A 14,419-nucleotide genomic window follows, 5' to 3' on the forward strand; every position below is an offset into this window, starting at 1 on the left:
TTTAAAAAAATAAATATAAAAAGTGTGGTGGAATGAATTGAATAAAAGTATTGAAGGGAGTGCAAGTTGGGGTGCAGTAACATGTGAGTCTAAATAGTAATAGGGGTTGGAGAGAGTATTCAATTTTCTGAACAACTACTATCATGTCAATCAGAGAGAAGTCACTTTTAACAGGCTAAAACTTGCCCCCCCACAACACATATATATTTGCATTTTTTTTTTTGTTGCAATATAATGGTTCCAATTCAAGGCAAGGGCACCATCTATCCTTCTCTGATGTATTGACTATTGGCCCCAATAAGGCTCAGATAAACTCCCTTTATAACGGGGCTTCCAGTTCCACATGCCAACCACTCTCAGCACCCCTCTTTGCTTATCTTAATGGCTTCACTCATTCACTTCTCAACTTGCCTCAAGCTTGGATTCACTGTTGCCCTCCTCCTGTTCCTGCTTCCCATAACAGGTAATTACACCAATTAAATGCCTCATCTCTTCATTTTTATATTCCCCTATATATTATATATACTATATATAGGCCATTTATATATATATATATATAACCCTTCTAACCTCTCTACACCTGGCGAAAGTCGGTGAAGTGTCAAGTCTAGCACCAAGTGTTTAGAGGATTGTTAGGTGTAAACTTAAAAGGAAAAAAAATATGATAATATAAGAAAATAAAACTGTGTATTTAATTTACTACTTATTATAGTTTTTAGTGCAGTGGTAAATGGATTCTAACAACACCTACCATTCCCAAATAGCTGGTTTATTTGGAATAATAATTATATGTTTGTCAGTATTTTAGTTCTTTAAATGAGAGTGTTTGTATTTGTTAATTAACAACTTTCTTGGGTTTCAGTGGTGCTGGGGTGTCTAGTCCTTAGGTTTCAGTGTTAGACTTCATGAGACATAGGTGATAAAGCTAAGGCAGTATAGTAGGAGCTTAACCATACAATTTATTGCATATTATAATATGTATGTGCTTCTTGTTTTGTTTGCTGTAAGCTGTAAATATATTACCATTATTAGAATCTATCTACACAGTGATATTATATATATTGAAGTACACCAGCATATGTATTAGCCTATGAAGATGGAGTAAAAATATTTGTTTTGACAGAGGGTTTAGAGGCTGGAGTGGAAACAGTAATTTCAAGAGAGGTAAAAGTGGGATCAAGGCCACCAAGGTGCAGTGTGGATAAGTGCCTGAATTGCAGACCATGCATGGCTACCCTTGTGGCTCCTTCTCATCAAAGGAAATACCCTTTAGCTACTTATGAAAACTACTATCTTCTAGCTTGGAAATGCAAGTGTGGGGATAAGCTTTTCCCACCTTAGTTATTATTGGTTCATTGAATTGAAATAGACTTTATGTAAATGACCTGAGGATTTCTAAACTTGTATACGTATAATCCATTGCTGACTTCTTATATTTATCAAATGACATAAATCTTCATTGCCTCTCAAATGTCTTGATTTAATATTGTAGCATTAAAAATAATCAGTTCATGTCACATCAATCTAATAAAAATAAGAAAAGGGGTCTGTGCATAATATTCCTCAAAAGTAAATTATTTTGTGAGTTCAAAATACACATTTTACGTAGATTCCTCAAACTAACAAATATTGTGCTTGGGGTTTGACTTGTTCTCATCTAATTTGGTGGTTTCTGATTTCTATAGCACGGGGTTCATGTGTGGAGTTAGTATTTTATATGATAATCATATTAAAATTTTAATTAATTAGTTAAAAACCGCGAGCTGTTATACAGACCAATTCACACAAACAATATTTGCAAACATCTTGTCCAAATTGAATTGCCTTGAGGCTAGGTTGTTAAAGTAGTGAGTGGGGAAAATTATATTGCAATGGAAAAGGCTTACTGTCTATTAGAACAATTCATCGGTGCAGATGCAAGGTATAAAGAACGGCGTTGTTCCCTAAAGTTACACAAGACAAAAATACGTACCTTGACTTTTATTTTTACCACAAATACTCTTCCATTAAAATTTCTGTTAATTGTAGGTGTTAAATTTAGGGTTATTATCATCAAATTAATTAATATGATTATGATTGTATCTTTTAGAGAATTATGTGGATTATTTTGATATGATTATAATTACCTCTTTTAGAGAATTATATCGAAATATAATTAATTTCAAATTTTAATAAAAATAATTTAAAAATATAAAAATCAATGTAAAGTAAAATTATTATAAATATATAAATTATTCTCATATTTTTAAGCTAAAATATTATTCTTCTAGATTAAAATCTCTAAAAGATAATTATTTATCATTGTTTCAAAAGTACAATTATGATAGTTATAGACTTATAGTATCAAACAAATTCATAGATGATACAATTTTATGGTATATGTTGATAAATACCAATAAATAAATACTTATTTCAAAATTTTTAAAATAGACTTTGTTGACCAATGAAGTTTACACAAGCTTAAAAAAACCCTTTTCACAGATGATAAATGATTAACACTATACTTTCATCTTAAAGTTACCTTATAATATTCATATCCTTAATGATGCGGTAATAATTGATTGGATATTATTTGTATTTTATTATTGGGTGGATCCCCTTTTAAACTTGTGGTAGGATCCGCGAATTAATGAACAACAAATATATATTTAAAGAATTTTATTATCACTCAAGAGGTGAACACTAGAAGGTGATAGAATTCATAGGGGAAAAACAACATATAATATAAATAAGAGTTAGTAATATAAAGTTATATATAAAGTGTTATATATATACAACCCACATATACATATACATATATATATATATACATACATATATATATATATATATACATACATACATATATATATATACATACATATATACATATATATACATACATATATACAGGGGCGGAGCCAGAAAACTCGAGTTGGGGGGGGGGGGGCAATGTAATAGAAAAAATTTACCGTGTTAGTCGACATTATAATTAAACGTACTATATTATTATATATACCATACATTATTCTAATTATTACTGATAATGATTTCTAATTATACTCTGTGTAATAAAGTATGAAATACATAAATATATGAGTATGATTGATCGACACTCGTGTCGATCATTACTTTAGAATTTTTTCACATAACACAAAATATTATAATAACAACAACAACAACAGCAATAAGAACAACATCATTTATTTAAATATAAATTGTCAATTTTTATCAAATAAAAAATTTTGTCAATTATTTTATCATCAAATTTTTTCATTAATTAATTGATATTCATTTTACTGATTAATAATATTTCAAAATTTGAGAGATAAAGACAATCAATATCACGAATTGAACAATCAATATTAATTTTTGACAATTTCAAAACTAATTATTTAAACAAGCAAATGTACATCTTCAAAGTGTAAATAAATAATTAAAACACAGAATAAATCATTAATTAATTAATCAACATAACTAATAATAAAACTAAAGCATATATCTCAAATTTGAAGATGTTTTTAAATAAAATGGATATTTGATAAAAGAAATAAGATAAAAAAAATGGTCACTTTAATTATTTGGTTTATTTCTTTCTATTTAATGAATTTAAATTTTAATATATATATTTTGAGTTCACTTAATATAAGCATAATAGATTGTTTATAAAAAATTAGAGGGGGGCCAAAAGTGTATTTTATCCCTACTATATCAATATATATACATACATATATATATATATATATATATATATATATATATATAGGGTTGACTTCATATGAGACAACACCTTCCCGTAAGACACAACGTGAGTGTACACAGTCTACTTTACGAATGCACATACCCTAAACTGTGTGCACTCATGTTGGGCTAAGTGCACACATTCTAGGCTGTGTGCATCCGCGTAGTAAACTGTGTGCACTCACGTTGTGTCGCACCGTCTCACGGGAAGGTGTTGTCTTATTTGATTGTAAATATATATATATATATATATATATATATATATATATATATATATAGAGAGAGAGAGAGAGAGAGAGAGAGAGAGAGAGTTAGTTAGTTAGTTACTTAAGATGAGATCAAATTCTTATTGAATTAAAATCTATGAGAGAGAATTATTTTTTTAATATTGTCAAAATGCATTTATTTTTTTAAATTTTTTTTTAAAAAAGATTAGAATGAGGTAATTAAACTAACCTAGGTAGGTTGCCCATAACTTATCGACTCAAACTATGAAGACTAATAAGCAGCGCTCCTACCAAAAGTCAAACTTGAGAACTTGTCATTATCAAGTCAAGTATCTAACCAACTTGGCTGAGAGTTTCCTTAAAATGTATTTATTTAATAATTACAATTGATGATGTTGGGATACTTGGATTGGGAATAGGCGTGAACTTGACTTTAACAAATTCATATAAGCGAGAAAACAAGGACGACATGCAATTGGAAATGCAAATTTTAGGGAAGGGGATTGTTGCTTCCTTATTTTGCAAATAAAATATTAAAATTAAAGAGGCTATAAAAAAAATTACTAAATACTCATGTAATAGGGTAAGTTGTATTAAAAAAAAAAAAAGTAAAACATTAATATAGTACTCAAAAAAAAATGTAGTTTAATGATTATGTTACTCTAGAGACTAAAGTTGTAATTTAATTGAAAAGTTATGAGATATTTTAGTACAATACAAAAGTTATGAAATCATTTTCCGAGTTTTCAGTGTTTGGCAAGTGAGGGGAAAATAGGGTCAACGGAAAATAATGCTTCGGTCAACGGAAAAGGAAGTCAGTTTTCCGGAAAATGACTTCCGGAATTTTTGTCCGGAAGTCATTTTCCGGAAGAAGACGCTCATCTGCTTTGTTTCGAAATCAGTCCAAACCAGTCGCCGCCGACTGGTTTTCGCGAAACCAGTCCGACTGGTTTCGCAAACCAGTCGGCGAAACCAGTCGGAAACGGTTTCCGACTGGTTATCCGCATTTCTAGTTTTTTTTTTTTTTAATAATTTCTTTTTGTTAATTTGTTGTGATTCTTTTTCTATTTAAACAAAAAATCATTTTCTTTTTCATTTTCTGGAAAATGAAGCAAACACTCAAATACAGTTTTCCAGAATACATCCAAACACCGGAAATGAAGCTATTTTCTGGAAAATGAGCCATTTTCCAGAAAACATTTTCCAGAAGTCATTTTTCTGCTTTCCAAACGCACCCTAAAACAAGTACTCCGTATTAAAAAATAATTGAAAGGCTAAAAATATAACTTTTACTAATATTAAATTTAACTATATAGCATTTTCCACCTGAAATTTTAGCATGCATGAGCTCACTCCCTACTAATATTAGTACAAAGTATATTTAAAGAAAAATGCTATATAGTTCAAAGTTTGGTTAATGTGATAATTTTTTTTATACAACTAATTCAATTATATTGTCGTATTTATTGACTCTCTGAGTATTAACGACTAGTTAATTAGATAAACGTTAAAGAAAAAGTATTTAAAATGTTGAAATTTGAATAAAACCAGAGTAAACAGCGTGATGCATGTTTTAAGTCTTTTTACGTACTTTAGCTGCAGTCTCCATCTTGGAAATGTCTATTCATCCATCTTTCTAAATTCAAAGTCTTGTGGAGAGTTTTTGAATGCTTTGTTAAAATCTCATCATCTGCCACCCCATCATAGATTCCTGACTTGACTTGTCATGTTTCATTTTTATACTTCGCTAAATTCTTTCTACTCTTCTTTCTTTTACTATCTCAATCCAATCAAAACATTTCTTTAATAATTTATTATTATTATTATTATTATTATTATTATTATTATTATTATATTAATGAGAACTATTCTTCCCGTCGTGTGAACTAGCTTTGGTGCAACTTGTAATGCTTGATTGTGCATTCATGCATAAGTGATTATGCAACCTGGAAACCCGCATTTCTATAACTACTTTCATATTTTGAGGTGTGCAACTTGTAATGCCGGAAGACATAAGTTTATTTTATAACAATAATTTATTAATTATTAATGCTACATATAAATAAAAAAAAATTAATAATTATTTTGTATAATAATATAATAAAATAAAAAGTAAAGAATATTTAATAAAATATTATTTTTCACTATTTTTCATATACAAATATTTTAATAAAATAAAATATGTAGGTTAAAATAAAAAGTTCATTAAAATAATGAGGAGAATGACTCCTCTCTCTCTATCTCTCTCTAAAATTCGTAATCATTATTTGAGGGTGTGCATTAAACCACAATAAAATAAACTAGTTTAGATTGTCCGTAGTTGACTAACTCAAAATTAGAAGGCCAATCTTATTGGGATCCGAATTTGTAACCTTGTGATTATAAGACAAGTGACGATATTAAAAGATAGTTTATTTGATAATTTATTTTCAAAAAGTCAAAGTGAAAAGCTATTCAAAGTAGCCGCGTAAGGACGAGTGGACTAATCTCATTCATCCATCCATTTATGAAGGCAAGGTTGCGAAACACTACCCTAGCTAACCAATGGGGTTGATTGAGGTGCGCAACAATCCCATTATTCAGTCCCATGACTCTTGGTGTTGACTAACAGTCTCTTTCCTGTAAGCATCTATTGACTACACTTACATTCTCTACAACTCTGTTAGCTCATAATCAACACAGACATAATATTGGGGAAAGTTTAATTTGTTGGTAACAATTTGTATGTTAAGGGAAATCAGGATCGTGGAAGAAAATAAGGGAAGGATAATTATAAGAAGAGAGACTCTAGGTCAAAGTCCATGAATAGCTAGAAAATCCAATGCTACAAGTGCAAGGAAATTGGGCACATGAAAAGAAACTTCTCAAAGTTAAAAAGCAACAAGAGGCTACGAATGTGGTATAGACTAATGACTCGAATTATAGCGAAGGTGGTGTTCTAGCAGTCTCATCTAGTGAGTTGTCAGATACTTGGATTCTGGACTTTGGATGCTCCTATTATATTACGTCTAACATGGAGTGGTTCACAACCTACAGGCTCATTAGGTCATGTACTTTCAGTTCTTTTTTTTTTTTTTTTTTTTTTGGNTTTTTTTTTGGTGGTAGATGTCATAATAAGATTGTGGGTATGGTGATGTTAACATCCAGATGTATGGTGGTCAGAACTTTGCATGATGTTAAACATATACCATGGTTAACTAAGAACTTGATTTCTCTTGTTAGTTTGCATGTTAATGGTTTTATTCATAGATCTTAGAGTGATAAGGAAACCATTAAAATCAGTAAGGGTGTTCTAACTATAAAGAAAGGGGAAAAGACCACAGGAAACATTTATAGGTTGTTGGGTAGTACTGTGTCAAGTGGAACACATTATGTTGAATCTAATGGTAATACTAGTAGGTTGTGGTATTTACGCTTGGTCATCTTGGTGATTGTGGCTTGTCTTAATTGAACAAAATGAATTTGTTTAATGGGCTAAATGTTATAATGTAGATTTCTATGAGTTTTGTGTTCTTAGGAAACAATTTAGAGCCAGTTTTTCTACTGGGAAGCATAAAACTGAGAGGATTCTTGATTACGTGCATTCTAATATTTGGGGACCCACTAGGGAACTTTTGATGGGTCACTTTTGGTATTATGTTACATTTACTAACGATTTTTCTAGAAAAGTTTGGGTCTGTTTCTTTAATTGAAATAAAAATCTAAAGTGTTTGAGAAATTCAAGTTGTGGAAGGTTGAGGTGGAGAACCAGACTGGTAGGAAAAAAAAACAAATACTTGAGGTTTGACAATGGGATAGAGTACATAGAAAAAACAAATACTTGAGGTTTGACAATGGGATAGAGTACATAGAGAAAGAATTCTATAAAATTCTATGCAGAGCATGGAATTTAGAGGCACTATACAGTAGAATGGTGTTGCTAAGTGGCTTAATATGACCATTGCATAAAAAGTGAGGTGTCCCATATTGAATGTGGGGGCTCTCTAAGTGTTTTTGGGTAGGAGTGAACATGGCGTGCTATTTAGATCACCATTGGCATCACTTGGTGGCACGGCTCTTAAGGAGGTTTGGTAAGGTAATCCCGCGAGTCTTGATCATTTATAAGTTTTCAGTCGGCCTGGCTATGTTCTTGTTCTAAGTGATGAGAGATCGAAATTAGATCCCAAGTCAAAGAAGTGCATCTTTTTGGGGTTCAAGAAAGGTGTAAACTGATACATGTTTTGAGATCATACAACGAAGAAGGTGGTGATTAGCAGAGATGCACTATTTGATGAGCATTTCATGCTTCAGCGGAAGAAAGAGGATGCACTGGTTGATGGTTCTAGCATAGTAGAAGTGGATATAGATCGGGTTTCTTTGACTGAGAGAGCAAATAATCCAACTACGGTTGAGACTTGAGAAGTTGCAAATTCCACATGTCATCTACAGGAGTTTCTAGCTTAGAGGATTTACAGGATTACTGTTTGGCCAGAGATAGACATAGGCGCACAAATGTGAAATCACATAGCAGGTATGGGTTTGGGGATGTGGTCTCTTTTGCATTTTTTGTTACTAATAATGATCTAGTTACCTTTCAAGATTTTATTTCTAGCTAGGAGAAAGATAAATGTACAACAAGTATGACTCATGAGATGGAGTTCTTGCACCAGAATCATACTTGGGAGGTAGTTCAACTTCCCCAAAGCAAGAAGATTATATGGGGCAAGTGGTCTATACTCTATAGATAGAAGCCAGCAATATCAGGAAAAAAAATAAGGGGGGATTCAAGGCTCGGTTAGTTGGGAAGGGATTTTCTCAACAAAAGGGGATAGATTATGATGTGGTTTTTCTCTTGTTGTTAGACATACTTCTATCAGGTCAGTACCTGCTTTGATAGCCATTTAATTTGGGATTTGCATTTGGAGTAGATGGATGTGAAGATCACTTTTCTGCATGTTGAATGGTGATCTAGATGAATGGATTTTCATGAAGCAACTTGAAGGATTTGTTAAACCCGAAAGTGGGCATCTAGTTTGCAAGCTTAAGAGATCATTGTATGGGCTGAAACATACTCCACAACACCGGTACAAGCTGTTTGGTTTTTATTGTTGTAACTATGTTAAGAGCCTTAAAATGGTTCTTTTATTTTTCTGTTATTGTATGTGGATGATATGTTGAATGCTACTAAGAGTATGAATGATATTATTGCATTAAAAGCTTTGTAGAGTCAGGAATTTAATATAAAAGACTTAGGTGCTGCGCAGAAAATTCTTGGCATGAAAATTCGCAGAGGAAAATGTGCAAGGAAGTTGTAGCTAACTAACATAACAATACTGAGAAAGTCCTTGACATGTTTGCGATGAGTAAGTCTAGACTAGTTAGTACTCCTTTGGCTAATCATTTTAAGCTCCCATTTAGTCAATGTCCCCAACAGTTAGTGAAATTGAAGATATGACAAAGTTTCTTTATGCCAGTGTGCATCAATGGTTTGTACATGAGTTGATTTGGCTCATGTTGTTAATCAAGTCAGTAAGTACATATCTAAACGTGAGAAGCAGCATAGGAAGATAGTTATGTGGATTCTCCGGTACTTAAGTCGCACTATAAGATATGGTATTGTGTTTGAGAGTCAACAAAGTGAGTCTTTAATTGTGAGATACGTGTTTCAAATTATGTTGGTGATATGGATAACAAGTGTTCTACAACGCGCCTATTTGTTAGAGGTGATCAATTGATTGATCCCACTAGGAGTTCACATCCCTACTAGTCTCCTACGATAAACAGAAACGGCAGATGCAATACAACAATCCATATATCTTCAATAAATGTACAATTAAAGGTTATACACTGATATATAGTTCTGTATAACACAACACATCAAGAGAGGGGAAGGGCAGGAAAACTAATGCGGCGAAGAAAAAGAATTCTCTAAGCAAATATAGACACACACCTTAATTAACAAACAATAGGCAAGGTCATCCAAACAGTTTCAACCACTGCAACCCAAACTCCCCAAAACCATTGTTCAGCTAGTCTGGTGTGAGTTAACTAGAGCACATGTAATCATGAACCATGACCAACAAATCGAGATGCTAATTACCTTGAGATTTTACAGTTTCGCTTGCAGTTCGAAGTGATCACACTCGACAATCTAGGAAGAGAACGCATATAAGACAACCAAACATTGTTGCTGAATATGGACAGAACACACATCATCCCCCTACTAGATATCTTTCATGCCCTTTTATCTGTAAAATGAATCATCTTATTCAGGCCTTTCTGGTGTTTTGGGCATGAAGGGCGTTACGGCTGCTTTATAAATATACAATAGTTTTAGCTTTTCAGTGCTTGCTTGCTCTTAATGCTCCACTGTGATATCTGCCTGGGCTTCAATTACAAACTTGTCGTTTTCCTTGGGCTCAGTCTCACTCGATTTAACGAATGCCACTGCCGCCTGAACATCTTCAGCTTCGTTGGTCTGTTCGTAAGTGTTATTTTGCTGAAACGCAGCTTCACCAGTTACTTTGGCTACATTATTGGGCTGGGAATCATCCTCGGATATGCTAGTTTTGATAGGGGAAGCTTTCTTTGTTTCGGTGGATATGTAGGTTTTCTCAGATGGCAGCTTAGGAAGGGACTTCCGCTGAGGCTTTTTAACATTGATGAGAGATCGTCGTCTGGCAAGGTTATCCTGGGAGGGCTTCTCGTCAAGGCTTAGCCTACTAGTCTGCAAGGCATTGTCATTTTTCCCATCTCTGTTAGGCGATGACGTCTTTCTCCGACCAAGCTTGGGAGATTTGGCTCTCGTTGGTGGAATCTAGATCATAGAGAAATAAAACAGTAAAGCACTGGAACTCCTTATGTTTTATTATATTATACTCTAATTAAAAACACAAAAAATAGGAGAGCTACTATGTTGTAAATTAATAAAAAGATTCAAACTTTCAAAAATGTATGTTATGATAGGTGTATTGTCTGTCACATAACAAATTGATAGAAACTTTGCAAGGTACATAGGTGGATAGCATAGCTGATAAACTATTATAGATACATTGGCAGGACACAAGGCATTAAAGAGTGTTGGAATCGGGGTAATTGTTTGAGTTCAATAATATAACTGGTTCTGATCTCAGAAACTTGTTAAAAGTTCACACTACCTACCCTTATTAACTTACAAAAATGACACAATCTACCCTTCAGTAATCAAAACTTAACATCTCAATTTATCCTTTTATGTCTTTTTACACTTGTCAGCTTATTCAACAACTAATTTTAGTATTTTACCAAACACTTTAATTTCAATTAATTAGCGTATTAGTTACTAACTTTTCAGCTGTCAACTTTCAACTATTTGTGTCAAACAGAGCCTATGACTATGAGATGAGCAACATAGAATGGACCATCAATTACATTTTACTAAATATTCCATTACTGAAAGTCATTCGCATCAAACACATATTAATGAAAAAGCCGAGAGCAAAATTCACAAAACAACAAAGAAAAATGCACTTCCATTACAAATGTAATGAGCAATACATCCTTACCTTCTTCAGCTCAACCTTGGGTGGAGGTGGTTCCTGATAGAAGCTTGGCATTGGAGTGGCTTTGAATTTTAAGCTCTTTCTTAACATTTTAATCTCAGCTTCCTGTGATTCCTGTTTCAGAAATCAAAGGAATGTGATAAATCAAAAACATAGCAGTATCAAGCCTCTGAATCTAATATACAATTAATGATGATAGATAAAACCTTAGTTTGTGCTTGCAAATTAGTCTCCTCCATTTCCTTAGCATGGATCTTTTCCTCGAGTTTAGTGTAGAACTGCCAGAAAGAAAGGAAGGAGGTTAGCTCAAACCGAAGAACAAATCAAATATCCAAAAAAAAACGATTATTATCATTATCCTAATGCAAGAAGAAAGCTAACCTCTTTCCTTTTCTCAGCCCTCTCATCACACTTGAAACTGAAACCATAGCTTGGAAGAGTACCCTCTCTGTGAGACTTTGTATCTGCAGCAGTAGGACTTCTATAGTGTATTTAAGGTTAAACCAAAACAAAGTTTCAATGACTCATTATACTACCAAAGTACCAAAAAGATGAATATGAACTTCTTAAAACAGATAAAAGACGAATGTAGGTAGGATACAAAGAAGATTGACCCGTTGCTTCAGATTTTTTGGGAGGGCCCTTCTTCAGCGGTTTTAGTAGTGGTTTTTCCCTGAAGTCAGGAAATTACAGTTTGCAAACTGTTAGTAGTTATCACCAATAGTTAAATCTAAATAGATAACATCTAAAATTAATTAATTAAGTTGAAAAACATTTAGAAATGTACACCGGAATGGAACCCTAAAAAAAACGTACTTATGGACCTCACGCTGTGCAACACTTGAGGAAGTTGTATCAGGACGTCCAGAATGCTCCTAATGAACATAGAAATGTTTTTTGATAATTTGCTGATAGTAACAATCAACTTACAAAAGAGCGCAATAGCAAAAAGATTAAAAAGAAACCTAGGTACTAAAAAAATTAGACATATCTAAACCAATAATGATATAGGCTTTTACCTTATCATGATTAACCTTCACTACAGAAGGTTCTCGCTTTGAATTGCACTCACCAGTTTTCCTTTCATTAAATGATTTACTCTTTTCAATAGGAGCAGAAGGCTGTTTAGCCCTTGATGCTGACGTGCCATTTGAAATTACAGAACTGGAAGAAATGTCCTTTCCATCTTTGCCCTTCTTTGACCCAGCAACCATAGCATGCTTGGGGTTAGAAAGTTTCACACTTTTGGGCTTGCCAGGAGCCTTTTGTAGTTTACCACTCTTGGACTCTCCAGAAGTTTTAACTTCAGATTCCTATAATAAGTAAATATAATACAAAGATTGTGAGTGTCAAAGAAAAACAGTCAATTATTTACAAAGTGAAATGCCTAAACTTTTTACCTTAGAACCAGCACAGGAATTGCTTTCTAGAGGCACTGTTGACTCATGTATGACCTCTTGGACAGAAGAGTCAATAGCCATATCATCATTCAAATTAATAGCATTCTGGAAATTCCCTTCAACTTCCTCAATAGTGGAACTTCCATTCAGCATGCCATCAGACTGATCAACGTCTTCCCCAACGGCATGGAGTTGTTTGTCAAGCCCATTTTCATATCCCAACCCATTCTCAGAAATGCGTATTTGATTGTTTGCATCCATCACAAACTTAAAGTTGCAAGGTGGCAGCCCACTAAACTACAAGGCTAGTAAAGGAAAAGTGAATGCCCCAAGCACCAAAACTTGGAGGAGAAAATAAAATTACCATAAATGAATGCAATGCCTAAAATACATTATTCCCTGCTACTCCTAATGTAAAATCAAGGATGTCTAAAGTCACAAGATTCTTTGATATATATTCATCAATTCATTACACAGCAATGATGCAAAACAAAAAGGTTATGAATATGTGTGTATTCATCAATTTATTACACAACAATGAAACAAAAGTTAGAAAGAAAGCATGGTTCACTGTAGGAACATACTGCTTAATTCAACCCTATCCAAAATCAACAGTATACACCATTCAACTGAAAGACATCAATTGCTAGTCAGAACATCATCAATAAACCAAGGTAAAGCCCAATCTTCTATTCATTATCAGCTTTCTCAGCTACCAAGCAAATCCTTTTCAACTAATAGTCCAAGTGCCACCCCACCTCTCCAAAAAGAAAATTAAGAGAAATTCCTCACACAATATGAGCAAACAAGCAAACAAACAAACAAATATGTCATCCGAACTCTGAAGTCATTGTCTTTCAACCACCACAAACAAAACCCTCACAAATTGAATTAAAATATAAACTTCAGAAAAGACTCAAAAGAGAAATTTTTTGAAAACTCAGTATACTCCAATAGATCTCCAAACCCAAGCAAAACCCCACACAAGAAGATCCAATCCATTCACATTCTGAGATTCAACTTCAAACCCAAAACTAGCATTCTCCATTTTCCTCAAGTACATACGTATACATGTAAACATATGCATACACAAATTATCCCAGAGAATGGATATACATGAACCCATACAAATATACAGACATAGATAATTGTACCAAAATTTATAATGAATTAACTAGTCTTTGAACATAATGGACTTACCTAAAGAACCATAAATGCTCAGAAATCCATTGAATCAAGCAGGGATCTGAAAGGCCAGAGAGAGAAAGTATTACAGATGGAGAATAATGTTGAAGAAAAAATGAAAAATCTGAAAGCCCAAGAGAGAAATTTGAAATGGGTATCTGTTTTTTTAAGTTCTTTACTGAGATTAAGGGGATTTAAACTGAAAAGCTCCCTCTTTCTCCTTCTGGAATCTGGATTCAACTCAAAAATCAAACGAGAGGGTTTTGCGGATTGGTGTTTTTGGGTTTTTTATTTTCTTTTTCGGTTTTTCTTTTTGCTTATTCGCCAGCGGTATTCAAATTCATTCCAGGTCACTGTCCGAGTGTCC

The 14,419-nt window shown here is 33.1% G+C and overlaps 2 protein-coding genes across 5 annotated transcripts; one reads left to right on the forward strand and one right to left on the reverse strand.

Annotated features, from left to right (window-relative positions):
- Nucleotides 1-191: 191 nt before the first annotated feature.
- On the forward strand, nt 192-1,464 carry LOC116002003 (EPIDERMAL PATTERNING FACTOR-like protein 5). The gene is made up of 2 exons (XM_031242007.1): nt 192-463; nt 1,124-1,464. Exons 1-2 carry the CDS (start codon nt 382-384, stop codon nt 1,339-1,341), a joined length of 300 nt encoding a protein of 99 aa, XP_031097867.1. The 5' UTR covers nt 192-381; the 3' UTR covers nt 1,342-1,464.
- Nucleotides 1,465-9,720: 8,256 nt separating this feature from the next.
- LOC116028903 (protein WVD2-like 5) lies at nt 9,721-14,407 on the reverse strand. 4 transcript variants are annotated; one of them, XM_031270767.1, is made up of 10 exons: nt 14,232-14,407; nt 14,068-14,113; nt 12,868-13,164; nt 12,487-12,780; nt 12,284-12,342; nt 12,069-12,140; nt 11,849-11,948; nt 11,674-11,745; nt 11,471-11,581; nt 9,721-10,743 (listed from the first exon to the last, which is right to left on the reverse strand). In XM_031270767.1, exons 3-10 carry the CDS (start codon nt 13,126-13,128, stop codon nt 10,285-10,287), a joined length of 1,428 nt encoding a protein of 475 aa, XP_031126627.1. In that variant the 5' UTR covers nt 13,129-13,164; nt 14,068-14,113; nt 14,232-14,407; the 3' UTR covers nt 9,721-10,284. The 4 variants fall into 4 exon arrangements, with proteins under 4 accessions (XP_031126627.1, XP_031126643.1, XP_031126621.1 ...); XM_031270783.1 differs by having other exon boundaries at nt 12,284-12,339; nt 12,868-13,172; XM_031270761.1 differs by having other exon boundaries at nt 12,868-13,172.
- Nucleotides 14,408-14,419: the final 12 nt, after the last annotated feature.

Source organism: Ipomoea triloba, chromosome 1 (assembly GCF_003576645.1).
Source record: "Ipomoea triloba cultivar NCNSP0323 chromosome 1, ASM357664v1".
NCBI classification, from domain to species: domain Eukaryota; kingdom Viridiplantae; phylum Streptophyta; class Magnoliopsida; order Solanales; family Convolvulaceae; genus Ipomoea; species Ipomoea triloba.